The sequence below is a fragment of the Panicum virgatum genome, chromosome 3K (genome assembly GCF_016808335.1).
Source record: "Panicum virgatum strain AP13 chromosome 3K, P.virgatum_v5, whole genome shotgun sequence".
Classification (NCBI taxonomy): domain Eukaryota; kingdom Viridiplantae; phylum Streptophyta; class Magnoliopsida; order Poales; family Poaceae; genus Panicum; species Panicum virgatum.
The window spans coordinates 32,136,763-32,153,942 of NC_053138.1; the positions used below are offsets into that span (position 1 = coordinate 32,136,763).

Sequence of the window (17,180 nt, forward strand, 5' to 3'; positions counted from 1 at the left end):
TCCAGCACTTCCAGCATTTACTTCTCGTTAAACCTTACTTTTATGCACAACTACTATTCTGTAACGACGCACCTACGCTGAGGTAAGCAAGGTGAGTATTTTGATAGTCCTTAGAATAGCCCACGTGTTTCATACGTGCGCGGGTCCCGTATGTTGAGCATACGAGGAGGTGATAAGGCTCAATTCAAACGAGTCTGTCGCTATCTGCCGCCTGATATGGAGTGCGGATTTCTTACCGTGTGATTGTGATCACGGCCATCTCGTAAGGCAATGTTACGAGGTGAAGACTCGTTATGCAGTTGGTCATAACCGTGTACTTTGGGACACGTGTACCTTTGGGTGTCCCGTAAGGCGATTTGTACGGGAAGTGAATACGTTGCTTCGGTAATGTATGCAGCGCTGCCCATTCAGCGTCGAACGTTTGGGTGCCATCTCTATAGTGGATGGTAATGTATGTGTGAATATGTGGAAAACTGCATATGCGTTACCCGTGTGGCGTAGGACACATGGGGGCCGTTCGTGTATGCTGGCACGAAGGGTCCAGAAATGGATATTTATACCTATCTCTTGTTGTCTTGGTTTGTTTGCAGGAACACTAACTACGTAAGCACGTTATGAATCCTTGATCGTAGGAACGACTAGTATATATAGGGAGAGTACGTAATTGTGCCACTAGTCGTCTTCGTATACCATAATTGGTAATTGTTTGGGTGAGAACGATAGAACGAGCATGCATCTTGCATTTTACAGTTGGTTGGTCGCTTCGTAGTAAATAGTTGTGCAACCTTAAGACTGCAACGTTACAGCTAGACGAGTTACCAACCTGCTGTTCAACCCGATTAGATGCGGTTTCAACTGAAGCAAACCATTTTGTTCTCTTGGTGAACCATATCGCGAAGGGAACGATTCATGCTGTGTGTTCATATTAATTATGCACATTCTTTAATGCATGGATTAGTCCCGATAGCGGAATGGCTAACCAAGGGATGGTGTTTTTGCAGATGGGAAATAACAACACTGCTAACCGTGGAAATGAGGGTCAAGGAGCACAGCCACCACCGTCTCCCTCCTTGACTCAGGCTATTGCGACTCTTATCGCCGACCGCAATGAGCAGACCGAATTGTTGAGGCAACTGGTGCAAAGCAATGCCGGCAGAGGTCGACAAGCACCACCAGCAGAAACTGACTACGTCGGTTTTCTTGCCACCCAACCACCTCTGTTCCACAAGGCCGAAGATCCCCTTGAGGCAGATGCTTGGATTCGCACCATGGAGGACAAGTTTGGCATACTTAATTGCACAGAAGTGGACAAGACTGCCTTTGCAGCGCAACAGCTGAGAGGCCCGGCAAAGATATGGTGGGCAAATTACTTAGCTATGCAACCAACAGAGAGACAGATTCCCTGGTCAGAATTTAGAGAGATTTTTAGGGCACATTATATTCCAGAAGGTTTCATAAAGGTGAAAGTGGAGGAGTTTCTAAACCTGAAACAAGAGAACAAATCAGTGATGGAATATGCCAATATTTTCAATCATCTTGCGCAATATGCTGTACATCATGTAGATACCGATGAAAAGAAGCAAGATTGTTTCCAGAAAGGGTTAAATACTGAGTTACTCATGCGTTTAGCAGTGAGAACATTTACCAGCTATAGTGACTTGGTCAGTAAAGCTATTCTCCAAGAAGATGCGATGCTGAAGCATGAAAAGGCGAAAAAGAGAAAGAAATCACCTATTGGGTCTCCTGGGAATGTGGTGCAACGTCTACGCCTGGGATCCACTAGTTTTTCCCAAACTCAATATCAACTACATCAGGGGATGCCTGAACTTGTGGTTCCTCCACAGTTGGAGCAAAAGAAACCCGTATTGCAGCATGTTTTTCGCTCCCACCCTGATTCGTGCAAGCATAACCTAGCCGAGGGTTGCCATCACTCAGAGAATATCTGTTATACTCCACCCAAGCCGAGAAAAGGCTCTAGCAATACAAATAAGAAAAAGAAGGTGTCATATATTAAGAATGGTTGTGTGAGTTACACCACTTGTGAGGACGTGCCAGAAGGGGAACACGTGATGGAAGATATATTTTCCCTCAATGATCATCCAATTAGGGTTCTATTCGACTCTGGTGCTTCACATACATTTCTTAGTAAGGCTTGTGCAGATAGGCACGGAGTGAAAGTTGATTGCATGAACACTTCATATAAAATTCAATCCCCAGGTGGTCAAATTATCACAAACCAAATGGCAAGAATGGTACCAATCAACTTGGCTGGGAGAATCTTTCCGACCAATTTTATCATTCTCCCACATCAAGGGATTGATATCATATTGGGTATGAATTGGATGAAGGCACATGGAGTGGTGTTAGATACTCAGGCGCATGCTGTTCATATCAATTCATGTGCACATGGTTCTACGGTGCTACTTTTGACCAAGTACAAGACACACAATCCGGCCATAAATAAATTGGAGGGTAAAAGCTTGGAGAACATACCTGTAGTGTGCGATTATTCAGATGTCTTTCCAGAGGATTTACCTGGACTGCCACCTGATCGGGACGTTGAGTTTGTTATTGAACTCCAACCGGGTACCGCACCTATCTCTAGAAGGTCATATCGGATGCCACCGAATGAATTGGCAGAACTGAAGGCACAATTGCAAGATCTACTGAATAAGGGTTTCATCCGTCCAAGCTCATCACCGTGGGGATGCCCAGCTTTATTTGTGAAAAAGAAAGACCAGAGCTTGAGGTTATGTGTTGATTACCGGCCTCTAAATGTAGTTACCATCAAGAATAAATACCCATTGCCTCGCATTGACATTCTCTTTGATCAGTTAGCCGGAGCTAAGGTATTTTCTAAGATAGATCTTCGATCCGGTTATCATCAAATAAAGATCAGACCTCAGGACATTCCAAAGACTGCTTTCTCCACTCGCTATAGTTTATTTGAGTACCTAGTCATGTCTTTTGGATTGACTAATGCTCCAGCTTACTTCATGTATCTTATGAATTCGGTCTTCATGCCTGAGTTGGACAAGTTTATTGTGGTATTCATTGATGACATCTTGATCTACTCCAAGAATGAAGAAGAGCACGCCAAGCACCTTCACATTGTTCTTCAACGTCTACGAGAGCACAAGTTGTATGCAAAATTCAGCAAATGTGAGTTTTGGCTTAAAGAAGTTCCTTTCTTAGGCCATGTCATATCTGCAGAGGGTATTTCAGTTGATCCAGGAAAAGTTCAAGATGTGTTGGATTGGGAGGCTCCCACATCAGTTAAAGAAATTCGCAGCTTTCTAGGATTAGCTGGGTATTATCGTCGATTCATCCCAGAGTTTTCAAAAATCGCTAAGCCTATGACCGAGCTACTCAAGAAAGGTGTCAAGTTTCATTGGAGTGACAAATGTGAAGAGGCTTTCCATACTCTGAAAAAGCTTTTAACTTCTACACCTATCCTGGCTCAACCTGATACATCAAAACCATTTGACATATACTGTGATGCATCTGGTATTGGTATTGGTTGTGTCTTGATGCAGGAGAACCGAGTGATTGCATATGCGTCTAGGTCACTCAAACGCCACGAGGAAAATTACCCAACTCATGATTTGGAATTAGCTGCTGTAGTTCATGCTCTGAAGATATGGAGGCATCATCTCTTGGGTAGTCCTTGTCGCATCTACACTGACCACAAGAGCCTTAAGTATATTTTTACTCAACCTGATCTGAATATGCGCCAAAGGCGATGGTTGGAACTGATCAAGGATTATGAACTTGAAGTGCATTATCATCCTGGTAAAGCGAATGTAGTTGCAGATGCGCTAAGTCGCAAAGCTCATTGTCATTGCATCTCAGCTATACCATTAAGCGAGTCTCTTTGCTTTGAAATGGAAAAGCTGAACTTGAGCATTGTACCACATGGCACGCTGGCCCATCTAGAACTCACTCCTACTCTTCGTGATCTAATCATCACAGCACAAAAGAAAGATAAAGGAATAAAGGAAATTCAGAGGAGATTATCAGAAGGAGATTCGAAAGTAAGTTGTTTTCACCAAGATAGTGAGAATGTGTTATGGTTTAAGAACCGATTAGTGGTGCCTAAGGATTTTGCACTCAGAAAGCAAATTCTTGATGAAGCTCATACCTCTCGACTATCAATTCATCCTGGTAGCAACAAGATGTATCAAGACCTCAAACAACAGTTTTGGTGGACTCGGATGAAAAGAGAGATTGCCAAGTATGTGTCAGAATGTGACATCTGTCATAGGGTCAAAGCTAGTCATCTCAGACCAGCTGGAATGTTGCAACCTTTGAGTATTCCTGAATGGAAATGGGAAGACATCAGCATGGATTTCATTATCAGTTTACCCCGAACTCAAAAAGGTTATGATTCGATCTGGGTCATTGTAGACCGCCTGACCAAATCCGCACATTTTCTTCCAGTTAGAACAATCTATCGAGCAAAGAAGTATGCCGAGTTGTATATGGATCGCATCCTATGTTTACATGGAGTGCCCAAGACTATCATATCAGATCGAGGGACCCAGTTTGTTGCTCGCTTCTGGGAACAATTGCATACTTGTTTAGGGACTCGATTGATCCGCAGCTCAGCTTATCACCCTCAAACAGATGGCCAAACGGAGAGAATTAATCAGATTTTAGAAGATATGCTCCGCGCATGTGTTTTAGCCTACCCGCAGAAATGGGATGAATGCTTGGCATTAGCTGAATTTTCTTATAACAATAGCTATCAAGAAAGCATTAAAATGGCACCATTTGAAGCTTTATACGGTCGTCGATGCCGTACTCCACTAAATTGGTCCGAAGTTGGAGAGGGGACTATTTTTGGACCTAACATGGTTAAAGAAGCCGAAGAACAAGTTCATCTGATTCAAGAAAACTTGAAGATTGCACAGTCCCGTTACAAGAGTTATGCGGATAAACGGCGTGACCCACTTGTTTTTGAAATCGGTGACCACGTCTATCTGAAAGTCTCACCGTGGAAAGGCGTGCAAAGATTTGGGATAAAAGGAAAGCTAGCTCCCCGCTATATTGGTCCATATCCAATTGTCGAAAGATGCGGTCCTGTAGCTTACCGGTTGGATCTTCCAGCAAAATTTTCGGCAATTCATAACATCTTCCATGTGTCACAACTGAAGAAGTGTTTGAGAATTCCAACTGAAGCTATTGACAGTGACTCAATTCAATTAGAATCTGATCTCACTTATCCTGAGCGTCCAATCAAGATACTTGATCGCAAGGATCGAGATACTCGTCGCACAACCAACCGATTCTACAAAGTTCAATGGAGTAATCACTCCGAAGATGAAGCTACTTGGGAGCAAGAGGAATTTCTTAAAGCCAAGTATCCTGATTTCCTAAGCTCTCATCCAGGTACTTCACCTTTCAACTTTCTCTTCTTATATGTTTCTATCGTGCCTGAATCTCGGGACGAGATTCCTTTAAGGGGGGAAGGCTGTAACACCCCGTTGTTAATTTTTGGTGCTAATCGTGTGGTTAGTCGCTAATCAGGGTTAATCGCCGTCATTAGCACTAATCAAGTTTCCAGAGTAACTTTCGAGTTAGCCGCGTTCGATCTCATTTTTGTCCTTAATCCGGGCTTCGAATCAATTTTCGCCCAAAAGCAAAGTTGTAGATCTTTTATTCCTCTACAACTTTTATTTTGGCCAAAGTTCATGTTCCCATATGAAAAATTGAGTTTCGGCTGGTCAAAGTTGGGTCAAAATTCGTTGAAACCCACTGTTGTTCCCTGTTCGTCACTGTGTCGGCGCCCATACTGCGACGACCGCCGGCGACTCCACGCGTCGCACGCGCCGACGATCCTCGCCACCCGCGTTGCGTCGCCCTTATCCACTCACGAGCCTGGATACTTCTCGTTTCCGTCCCCTTCTCCTTCCTCGCGCACGGGTCGAGCCGAGCTCGAGCAGAGCCATCGCCGGCCGCCGTGCCGACCACCCTTGCCGCTCCGCTTCGATTCCTCGTGCCCCGAGCTGCACAGCCTCGCCCCGCATCCACGACGCCCGTTCCTGAGCCCGTTTGGGCCATCCCCCGGCTGGAATCGAACCCGTCGAACCCGGCCGCCATTGAAGCTCCACCGAGCTCCGCCCCCTTCGTCGATGTCCATCTTCCGGCCTTCCTCCATCCAATCCATGAGCACGGTGAGCATCTCGGTGACCTTCTCAAGCTTCCCGACCTTTTCCCCCGCGGAAACCGCCGCCACCGCCGCCAGCTCACCGTCGCGCCGCCGCGGGCGCTCTGCGCCGCCGCGCGCGCCGCTGCGGGGCCGCCCTGCGCGGGGCCGCGGGCCGCAGCCGCGCGCCTCGGGGCCGGTAGGCCGCCCTGGCCGCGAGCTAGCGCCGCAGCGCCGCCGGCTAGCCCCCGCCGGTGGGGAACGGCTGTGCGCCGCCCTGCGCGCACCTCCGCGCCGCCTCTGCGCCGCCTGCGCCGCCCGCACACGCGCGCCCCTGCTCCCCGGCTTCCTTGGCCGCGGTCCGGCTGGGCCATGCCGCCGGCCGGCCACCGCCGACAGGGGCCAGCGCCGCGCGCCGCGAGCCCACCTGGCCCCGCGCCGGCCATGGCCACGGCGGGCTGCGCAAGCAAAACAGGGGAGGCGTGGGTGGAACTGGGAGTTGGGCTCCCTGACGGGTGGGGCCCGGCTGTCAGTCCTTCCCCCCCCCCCCCTTTTTTTTTAAAGGTTTTATTTATTGTCTATTTTGGCTGCAATCTTCCAAAAATGGTAGAAATTCAAGGAAAAATGATAAAAAGGCAAAACTAGTTGCTTTTGCTTCGTAATTTCATGCTCTATTTGATAGAACCATGAAATGGGTAGTTTCATCACTTTTGATAGATGGTTTTGTTTGCACTTGTTTAATGGTAATTGAGACCGAGAGCACCTCCTTCCGGACCTAAAGTTGAACTGGATCTGATCAATGCACCCTCTCGTCTTCTTTGATGGAGACACTTCAGGCTAAAAAGAAACTTAGAACCAAACCCTGTCGCCGCTTTCCACCATCCCGTTAAACCCTAGTTGTAGCGGCTGTTGGTAAATTTTGTCCATGCAGCCTTTTGTGAGTTTTGCATTGTATTGCGTTGCATCATTACTTGAGTCTCATGCTTGGCATATTTTAATCGTATAGACGTAGAAACCGAAGTCGCATACAAGCTGATTGCCGAACCGATCCAGGAGCCGCAAGCAGGGGAACCGCACGCCGAAGCAGCCGTCGAGCCAGATCCAGAAGTCGCTAACCCCGCTGACTGGCAAGGCAAGCCCCGGTGCATAACCCTTAATTTCAGTATTCAATATTTGTTATATTTTATTGTGCATTTAAGTTTCTAGGAGTTGATTGGAACCTTAGATGCATGATCCCTAGGTTTCCTCAGTCACTCTACTAGTATACAGGTCGTTAGTACTGCAATGCTTAATTAGGATTCGGTAGAAGACGAGTGATTCCTGTCACTCGCGAGATATAGGTCTTGTTACTTATGAGAAAGTTGCTGGAGAATGAATTTTCTTGAGAAAAAGAAAGGAAAAATGGAGACCGGGCGGAGATGGATTGGTTATGGATATGGAAGTTATGGGAAGTGAGCCTCCGCCTGTGTCGATTGAGGACCGTACCGTTGTTGGCACTACTGATCGAGGATTGAACAGTACTAACCGCATGCCGGGAGTAGGAGGTACTCGAAACCGGTAAGCTCAGTACCATATGTGCCCCGGTAGGCGGACTTGATACTGTCTTCACCAGTGGAGCTAGTATTCAAACTCATGGCTGACCCTTCGTTGGTATCGGTGGGGCTAGCAGTCCCGGGTCGCAGGGCAGTTCGCCTATTCGGTGTGCATATGTGAAGGGTTGGTGTGTATAGCCCGACGGGGCATATACGTGCCGTGTTGGTTAGGTCCACCTTGCAAGGTTAAATCGAATCGATTCGCCGTGACTCGCGGATATGAGAACCTTGATCTCTCTGTCACATCGTAGTAAAGAAGTGGAATGAGTCTGAACTGAGAATGTTGGTTGTGGTAAGCTGAAAAGATAATATGATCAACCATGTATGCTCTAGAGTACTAGGCAAACCTAAGTTATAAGGGTCAACTCAATTGGCGCTAAAATATTGAAAGTAAGGATTCAGTGCTAGTTGCTTTTCAGCAAAATAACTCCAGAGCCAAAAAGCCTTTCATGTCTAGTTAATGGGCTAAGTATACCCATGGTCGGGTAAGTCTTGCTGAGTATTAGAATACTCAGGCTTGTTGTTGCCATATCTTTTGAGCAGGTTGTATTCCGGAAGTCTTCGAGGAAATTAGTGTGTCCTGGAGTGGTCAGCCTCTTCCTCCAGGTTGGACGGTCGAGTGGGTCCCGTCTTCTCCGTGAAGTGAAGGCAGGTGAGCCTCACATCAGTGGGCAAGATGTGAAGTTCGTCTTCTGTCGTCGACGTTATCTATCGTATTGTTTTAAAGCTTGTTTTCAACTCTAAATTGTTTTCCGCTGCGTTTGAACTCTGAGTTTTGAATTGTAAAACTGACTTGTAAACACTTGTTGTAGTTTAAGTTGGTGCTTCTGTTAAACTCGGTTTGTAAATGTCTTTAAACTGCTTTTATCGCTGGTAATCATCTGTGCTCGTCTTTTGGCGAGAGTTCCTGTGCAACCGATCCTGGTTACAGCAGGCGGTCTGAGTGTACTGGTTGAGTGCAGTAATGCTGGTCTGAGTTAAGTGTTAATTAGTGCACTTGATCGGTATTATTAGGACTGTCCTGTGACAGTTGCCCACTGCCAGCAACTTCTTGGCATTGTCCACATACCGCCTCGCCTCTAGCTGCTCGGCGGGGTCCATGGCTGGCTGCCGGGGGATGGAAGGATCCATGGCTCGCCGCTGGGGGCACAGCAACCCGCCACGGGAAGGAAGCCACTCCCGTGCCCGCAATTCGGAGATATCACGAATCGGCGACCGACGGGCTCTGGCCGGCGAAGCTCCGAGCGAAGCCTCCACGCGGTGAGCGCACGACGCTGGAGGAGCTGGATCGGAACGGGCGTATCGACCTTATCGGGGTGGGAGGGGTGGCGGCCGAGAGAGAGACGAGGGGGTGGGCCGCGGGCGCGCGGCGATGGCCCTATTTGAATCCAACAACTCCACTTCTTAGGCCCGCACACAGCCAAAAAAAAGTCTCAGTTTCACCTCAGGGTGAGGTCGGGAAATTTAAATATTTGCCACTATTAGGAGGGGCCATGATTCAGATACCTATTTTAGATTGAGACTAACAAATTTGCTATCGGACGAGAATGCAGGCCCATGTCACCCTGCCAGCATGGAGGAGTGATGCGAAATGACCGTCCTGCCCCTCTTAGAATTCCCCTTCATCCAATCATCCCCCATCGGTCGAGCCCACTCATTAGTTCCATCCCCTCCCGCTCACTCCTTTCTTCTCCCCTACCCGCTCCCGCCGCCGCGGCGACTTCGACAGCGACTCCAGTTCTTTCAAGATGAAACATTCCTGCAATGACATAAACCAATTAAGTATTTGGGTATCTGGATGACATTCACATAAAGAAAGTTATCTCTAAAAATATAAAGCAAAATATAGCATGATAAATACATTTGCTCCAGAAAAGGATTCACTACGGGAGACAGGAACTTTGCAGTGTGCCAGGGGCACACGGCAAATACCATTTTCCTCACGGCAAAGGCTTTGCAGTGTGCAACACACGGCAAATGCCACACGGCAAACAAGCATCGGCAAAGAGTATGCGGTGTGCTAGATGTGACCCACGGCAAGCAAAATACAAGAAATAAAAAAATGCTACGGGCCCGCCGCCTGCCACCGCTGCCCTGCTCGACCCACCGGAGACAGCTCCAACCGTCGTCGCGCCGCCGGACTTCCGCCGCCGCGCCCCTGGACCTCGACCACCATGCCCCTAGACCTCAGCCACCGCGCCCCTAGACATCCGTGGCGGCAGCTGCCACCACAACCACCGTCCCACCGCCAGCTGCACTCCCGCCGCCGCCCGCTGCCACCACCGTCGTTGCGCCCCTGGATCTCCGCGCGCCGATGGAGGGAGCTCGCCGAGGAGGGAGCTCGTGGCCGCGCCGAGGAGGGAGCTCTCGGCTGCACCGCCGGAGGGAGCTCGAGGTCGATACACCGCCGCCGGGGTAGAGGAGGCCGCCGTAGATCCCGCCGCCCAGCCTCGAGCTCCCTCTGACATCCATGCGCCGGTGCCGGCGCCGGCGCTTGGGCTTGGAGGGGAGAAAGGGGAGGGTAGGGAGGGAGGCGGCAGAGGCAGGGAGGAGGAGGAGGAGAGAGGGAGGTGGCGGCGGCGGATTGAGAGGAAGGAGGCGGCGGGGCCGGGGGAGGGAGAGTGGGGAGGGGGTGTTAATAAAAGTAGGGTTTTCATAGGAAGCTGGCCGGCGCGGGTTTAATGGGCTGGCTTTGCCGTGTGCCCAATTTCGGCCCACGGCAAAGTTTTATTTTTCAAAAATTATTTGAAATGTATTTAATTAGTTAAATATAGCAAATAAATATAAAAATATATCAAATTTTAACATAGAGTACCACATGTTATATGTGAAGAGTAGAAAAACTTTTGAAGTTGAACTCAAATTCGACTGGCACTTTCACTCCAAACCTAACCGCATCCTTCTAAACTCTCTGAGTCTTCTCCGGAGATGTTTTTGTTTGTAAGCATCGTACGTGAAAAAATTACGAAACCTACTCAATTTTTTACCACTGCCTCCACATATGATATAACGAGGTATTGACAAATCTAATGATTTTCAGACTTCATTTGCTTTTTTTTTAGAATTTTAAAATCATTTGGACACACGTTGGTGGGCGCGTTTTCTAGACAAAATGTTGAAAATTTCTTTTCATTTCACGTGTAAGGCCTCAAACTGGACTAAATAACATGAATATCATTTTTCACTAATTTTATTTTATTATTTGAGTCACTTGCAGTTCAAATTTGACTTGATTCAAAAAATTGCTTGAAATGTAATTAATTAGTTAAATATAGCAAAATAATTTAAAAATGTACCAAATTTGAACATGGAGTACTACATGTTGTATGTAGAGGGTAGAAAAAGTTTCGAGGTGAGAAGTGAAAAAAAATTATGACTTTGCCGTGTGCCGAAAAAAGCACACGGCAAAGTCTTTGCCGTGTGCCAACACATGGCAAAGCATGGATTTTGCCGTGTGCTTTTTTTTGCAATGCGTTTTCGTCGTTGCTCACGGCAAAGTGGCTCTTTGCCGTGTACCCGACAAAAAGCACACGGCAAAGACCTAAGCACACGGCATTCTAATGATTTCCGGTAGTGATTGTAGACGCTATTTCAGAGGGATGTTTCAGAGAGAGTAGCTGAGCCAAGATTAGGGAACACATAGTTCACAGTTTAACTCGATACATCCAACCAAATCTACCCTCTCTCTCATACACATTGCTGGTAAAATAAGACACGCCCAAGACGGCGATTACAAGTTCATCCTATTCACAGGCTTCTTTAAACGCTTCCCGCGTCCCAGGCCATCCAGCCCAGCCTGCGCTGTGATAGCCTGTACAGTCGGCGGTGGCGGCGGCGTCATCTGTAGTGCTGGCTGAGGCGGAGCGGTGGGTGCTGCGGCGGTTGCTTCATCTTCGAATCTGGAGTCCAGGGAAGTTTTGCGGTCAGAATCCGACAGGAAGTCCCAGGTATCAGCTACGAGGCGAGCGGTCTGGGCGAAGGCGGGCGCGCACGGGTAGTAGGGGCCGGTGTGGTTGAGCACATCGGAGGCGCGGCGATAGTATCTTTCGATGACGGCAGGGTCACGGGTGGCTGGGACAGTGGGGATGAGACCAAAGACGGAGTAGGGTTCAGGGGCCCCGCGCGGGAGGCGCTCGTGCTGGGCGGCGCGAAGGGCGGTGGCAATTACATAGAGGGCCTCGCCGCGAGGGACGCATGGGTCGATAGTGGGGGCACAGATGAGTAATCGCCAGCAGCGCTCGGGGTCGCCCGCCACCAGAAAATCCTTGGTAGTGCGCACACACTCCTCCGCCTCGCGCTGACTGGCGAGGTCCTCGATTCGCCACTGGGGAAGGTAAGGAAACATGGCTCGCCGCTGGGGGCACAGCAAGCCGCCGCGGGAAGGAAGCGACGCCCGTGCCCGCAATCCGCGGTCACGCCCGTGCTCTGGAGGAGCTGGATCGGCATATCGGGAATGGAAGGGGTGGCGGCCGAGAGAGAGAGAGCCGAGAGGTAAAGAAATGAGGGGGTTAGCAGATAAAACCCTAGCACTTGCGTGGGGGCAAATTAAACCCGCAAGCCCGAGCGCATGCAAGGCTGCAATGCCGAAATTCTGGAACCTGTACACCCCTGCCAAGCTCCGTCGTCCCTAGCCAGTGGACAGCATGCCGCGGTGGTGCGGCAGCCGGCAGGTCACCAATTCACCACTCACCATGGGCTAGAGAGATCATCCCCCAGGCACCGTCGCACCGATCGAAACATCCCGAGCTGCCCGGCAGGGCCCCACCAGCAGGCAGCCGTAGCTCGGGGCGCAGGTGATCCGTGATCGGTGATGCATGTACACGCATGAAGCAGTCCTGGCTCTGACGACGGCGCCGGCGCCGGCGAGGCTGGGCCGGCGTCCTCTAAATTTTTAAGGCATTGTTCGGTTGCACACGGTTTCATTTCGGCCCGAAAATGATACAAGCAATAAGAGATATAATAAAAGACTCGGATTTATTCTAGGTCGAAATCTATTTATAACAAAATAAACTCATAATAGATACAACAAGAGAATCGGAATCAATCCATCCATGAGTCTAGAGATGGGGAATGAATCCATGTCTCTTGTTGCACCTATTATGAGTTTATTTTATTGCAAGTAGTTTTCGACCCGGAATAAATCCGGGCCTCTTGTTATATCTCTTATTGTTTCTATCATTCCCGGCCCGAAATGAAACCGTGTGCAACCGAACAAGCCTTAAACATGAGTGTCATCATCGGATCGATGACTGTAAGCAAGGCATAAAAACTGGACAATAATCTGGTGGTTCTTTTAGAAAAATTATTAATCCAAGCTACCTTGTGCTTCTGTACAAGTATTAGATTTCCAATCCGTTTGGAAGGATTCAGATATGTTGCGATTTCTTCACAGTTGACTCGTGCAGATATGGATCAACTTTTAGTACCACCACACCTGTAGTTTAGTTTCATGAATCATGCTAAATTTGACAGTTATACAAGATGATACACAAAAAGAAGCAGCATACAGACGGCCGGTGGATCATATACTATCCTAAATCAGGCAGCATACGGTACCATGTTTTACACAGAATTTGTTACCCCAATCCACAAAACAAACCATAGCCTCAGATCAGACCATCACCAATCCGAGAGCAACACTACAGAAATGACCTTCCAAGCCCCCAGAACGATGAGAGGGACAACCAACTAAAACCCAAAGCCCAACGCCGTCGTCGCCATCACAGCGAACAAGGCCGCGGCCACTCCGCCACGCTCGCTTCCCGACCACCCGCCGGAGCTCTCCTCCAACGGCTGCCCCTCGCCGTTGAGCAGCTGCGGCTGCTGGCCGAACACGCCTTGCCCCTCTGGCTGCTGCCCGTGGCCGAAGGGGACCCCGGCCTGCTTCCCGGCTCCCGCGCCGTGCGCGCCCGGCGCCAGCGCGTCCGGCAGCGGCGGCGAGGCTCCGATGGGCAGCCGGTGCGGATGCGCCGGCCCGTGCGGGTGCGGCATGCCGGCAGGGGATGGTCCCGAGAAGGGCCCGCCGCCTGGTGAGCCTGGTTCGCCAGGCGGCGTGGCGATGCCTGGGAGTGATGAGTCGTCGCCGGCGCCGGGCGGAGGGGTGGCGAGTGGGACGCCGAAAGGGGGCGCTACTGGCGTGTCAGGGCCAAAGGTAGCCGGAGCGGGAGGCGGCGACGGGTACAGCGGCTGGTCCGGCGACACGTCGGCTAGTGGGGGTGGCGGCAGCGGCTGGTCCGGCGCCGGCGGCGGTGGCAGAGTAGGCAGGTCCGGCAAGTCAGGTGACGCGTCTTCTGGCGGCGGTGCCAGTGGCTGCTCGGGCGCCGTGTCAACTGGCGGCTGAACCGGCATGCCCGGCAACGTGTCGGCGGGTGGCGGCGCTGGTTGGTCTCCGGAAGAAAAGTCCGTGCTCGTCCCTGCACCGGCAAGAGTCGCTGACGGCGGCGTCACGAGTTTCGAACCGGCAGTCGACGGCGGTGGGAGCACGCTGTCCGTCGAAGGTGCCGGGGACACCGGCAAGGGTGCCCCGCACTGCTGCCCCGTCCAGGGCTCGCCGCTTGCCGTCCACACTGCCACACCTTCCTTGCTAATGATCTTCATGTCGCCACCGTCGTCAAGGCTCAGCGTCCAAGGGTCGGCGGCGTCGACCCCGGTGTCCCACAACGAGTGCCCGCCCGCGAAGAGCTCGAGCCCGACCGGCGAGAACGCCAGGTCGCACTCGTCGGCGCCACCCACCGGGGTGCAGTCCGACTCCCACACGCTGCCGCCGGCGCCAGCCTGCTGGACTTGGACATAGCACGCGTCGCCGCCGAGGCCGCCGGCGCTGTCCACTGCACGGCGGAGGTAGGCGGCGAACGACCCAGAGGGCGAGGTGAGGAACGGCTGCGCGCTCTGGCCGTCGACGTCAGGAACAACGGCCGGCGCCACGGTGGCGATGACCTGCTGCTCGATGCTCCTCGAGATGTAGGAATTGGAGGAGACGGCTATGGAGCTGGAGAAGCGCGCCAAGAGGAGGAGGATGGCGAGGGAAGCCATGGCGATCGATGTGTGGTGAGGCACTGAGGCTGGCAAGGGGAGGGGTTGGGTTTTTGAAGCGAGTTAGAGGAGGGTTTGGTGTAGCTTTACAGTGTAGTGGTAGTAGGAGAGAGGTGAGCATTGCATGGAGCAGAGGGAATCTTAGTCCTAATCCTGTTTGGTCTAGGTTTCAGTCAGTTAAGATAGCTCATGCTAGTGTGGTTTAGTGCAACTGATTGGGATGGTCATGGTTCATGCCACTCTTATTGTACAAACCTGTTCCAACAGGTAGGGCATTAGGTGATAGGCTAGTGCAGTTGATATATAGCACAGTATCTACCAAGCTGCCACGATGCTACCTGCCAGAATTGAGAAAGGAAGACTTTCTACCAAGAATTCAGGATGACTTGTACTTTGCCGCCGTTAGTTTGATAGACTAGCATGAACAAAGATGAAGCTCACATGACGCCACCAAGGAAGTCTAATATATTTGTCGTAAAGCATGAATCTATTCTGCAAATCAGTGATAGACAACGACAAGTTGTAGATATATAACCAGAGGGGTCAGTGATGCCCGGCAGACACACGACAGTCATCGCTTATATGAGATCAACTTGTAACAGGGCATTATAGTGTTCTTAAAAATTCAAAATGTAAAATGGGAAATATGGTCCATAAAAAGGTATAGGTTTCACATGACTAGTAACAAAAATGCAAAATTATGGTATTCACTGAATGTTATAACAGAGTATAATCAAACATCGAAAAGATGTGGTAGTAATTCCAGGCATCAAAAGTAAATCGCACATTCATACAACACTAATAACCTTTCCTATTCCACTCATGACACATCGCATCATTCTCATACAATGTGGTAGTAATTCCAGGCATCTCGAGTACAAATAACTTAGCTCTGTATGTGATATTCTACACTCTAGTCCCCATGGATTGTGTAGCGCTCCCACTTTTTAGTTGGGTCATAGATCTGCAATATAATTTGAATCATCAGCAAACAAATGAAACTACTGTGAAATGAAAAGTGAATAATTTTAAGAAGCATGGAAGATATAAGATTGTGAAATTGTCGAACCTCCCATCTTGAGGCCGGGAATATATGCTTGTTTTTCTCATACCAATGCCTCTCTACAACCTCCCCGCGTGAGACTGCAATCATCAAACATGGTTTTAGAATGCAACATATGAGAAACTAGAAACTGCGAATAGGACATTGCAAAACATGCATCACCTCATCCTTCTCTTTCGTTGCATCGGCGATGGTACGGACATCCTCATGAACATCAAAATGAAAAAGCTGCCAATAGAATCAGTCAGTAAATGTTTAAACTTTTAGGCCAGAAAGAGCTAGTCCATCTAAAAAACAGAAACATCAGTAAGCAACCAAATTTGTACATTAAATTACAAAATATTTTGATGTCAACTCCAATATTCTTAAAATGACAAATTAATGAGGATAAGAAAGAAAAAAAGAAACTGCTAGTCTTCCTTGATAAAATAAAAACAGTGATCAGTTGTAAGAAGGTACAGACCACACAAGTTGAAAACATGAACACAGAAAGAAACCATCATGCATTAGTTACACATTAATATTTTTTAACCCAAAAATCAAGAAAAAAAGCTTTAGAACAAACAATGTATTTGAGCCGAACATAATATCCACGTGCACAAAAAGAACAAGAATTACCGGTCCACTCTTGCCCCTCGCTTTGTTAATAATTAATTCATAGAAGCTGTGTTGCTGTCAAACAAAAAGAGGGAACATGGAATAAGAAAATGGTTCAATGAATCTAAACAAAACTATGTAACTTAAGAGAGAAGAAACTAAGTTTGCATACATGAGGAATGATAAGATCCTCCTTCACATAAAGCAGGTTCTCAACTGATGTTGTCCGTACTTCACAGAACTCAGGGGCAAGCTGCTGTTGAACAGGGATCTCTTGTACATGGTCGTTTCTAGAAATAGGGATCTCTTGTCTGCTGCCCAGCTTAGCTGGGCCTACCGAATCCCTTTTTTGTTCGGTGTATTTGAAATGTTTCTAGCATGTCGCATCTTTCGGTTTCGGGAGAAAAGAAAAAAAAAATAGTTGAGAACCTAGGGAATGTTATCACATCTTGTTTGCCGAGAAAGAGAAGCCTTGGCGCTTCCTTGATCTTGTTTGCTAAGCCTGGAGAGGCCTAGGGGAGGGGGGGGGGCGAGGAGATGTAGAAAAATGGCGGATGTTGTATCACCTATTGAGTTGTGATTTGCTTATTAGTGATAGGGTCTACAAGTTCCATTGCAATCAAGCTTGAAATTTGTAGGCTCCTACTTTTCTGGGGCGTCTTTAGATGAGCTAACCTGACTCAGTTGTCTTGAAGAATCATCTTGTTTTGTATATGAAGTTTCTTCACTTAGGGAGCTTATCTTAACT

General features: G+C 49.1%; 3 protein-coding genes across 3 annotated transcripts; all 3 read right to left on the bottom strand.

Annotated features, from left to right (window-relative positions):
- Positions 1–11,470: 11,470 nt before the first annotated feature.
- On the bottom strand, positions 11,471–12,085 carry LOC120700842. Its single transcript, XM_039985059.1, has one exon. The coding sequence runs from the start codon at positions 12,083–12,085 to the stop codon at positions 11,471–11,473; it is 615 nt and encodes a 204-aa protein (XP_039840993.1).
- Positions 12,086–13,157: 1,072 nt separating this feature from the next.
- Positions 13,158–14,788, bottom strand: LOC120698997 (basic proline-rich protein-like). The gene has a single exon (XM_039982824.1). The coding sequence runs from the start codon at positions 14,770–14,772 to the stop codon at positions 13,429–13,431; it is 1,344 nt and encodes a 447-aa protein (XP_039838758.1). The 5' UTR covers positions 14,773–14,788; the 3' UTR covers positions 13,158–13,428.
- Positions 14,789–15,544: 756 nt separating this feature from the next.
- Positions 15,545–16,819, bottom strand: LOC120700843 (protein XAP5 CIRCADIAN TIMEKEEPER-like). The gene is made up of 6 exons (XM_039985060.1): positions 16,770–16,819; positions 16,605–16,722; positions 16,454–16,507; positions 15,991–16,063; positions 15,842–15,909; positions 15,545–15,736 (listed from the first exon to the last, which is right to left on the bottom strand). The coding sequence occupies exons 1-6, from the start codon at positions 16,817–16,819 to the stop codon at positions 15,686–15,688; spliced, it is 414 nt and encodes a 137-aa protein (XP_039840994.1). The 3' UTR covers positions 15,545–15,685.
- Positions 16,820–17,180: the final 361 nt, after the last annotated feature.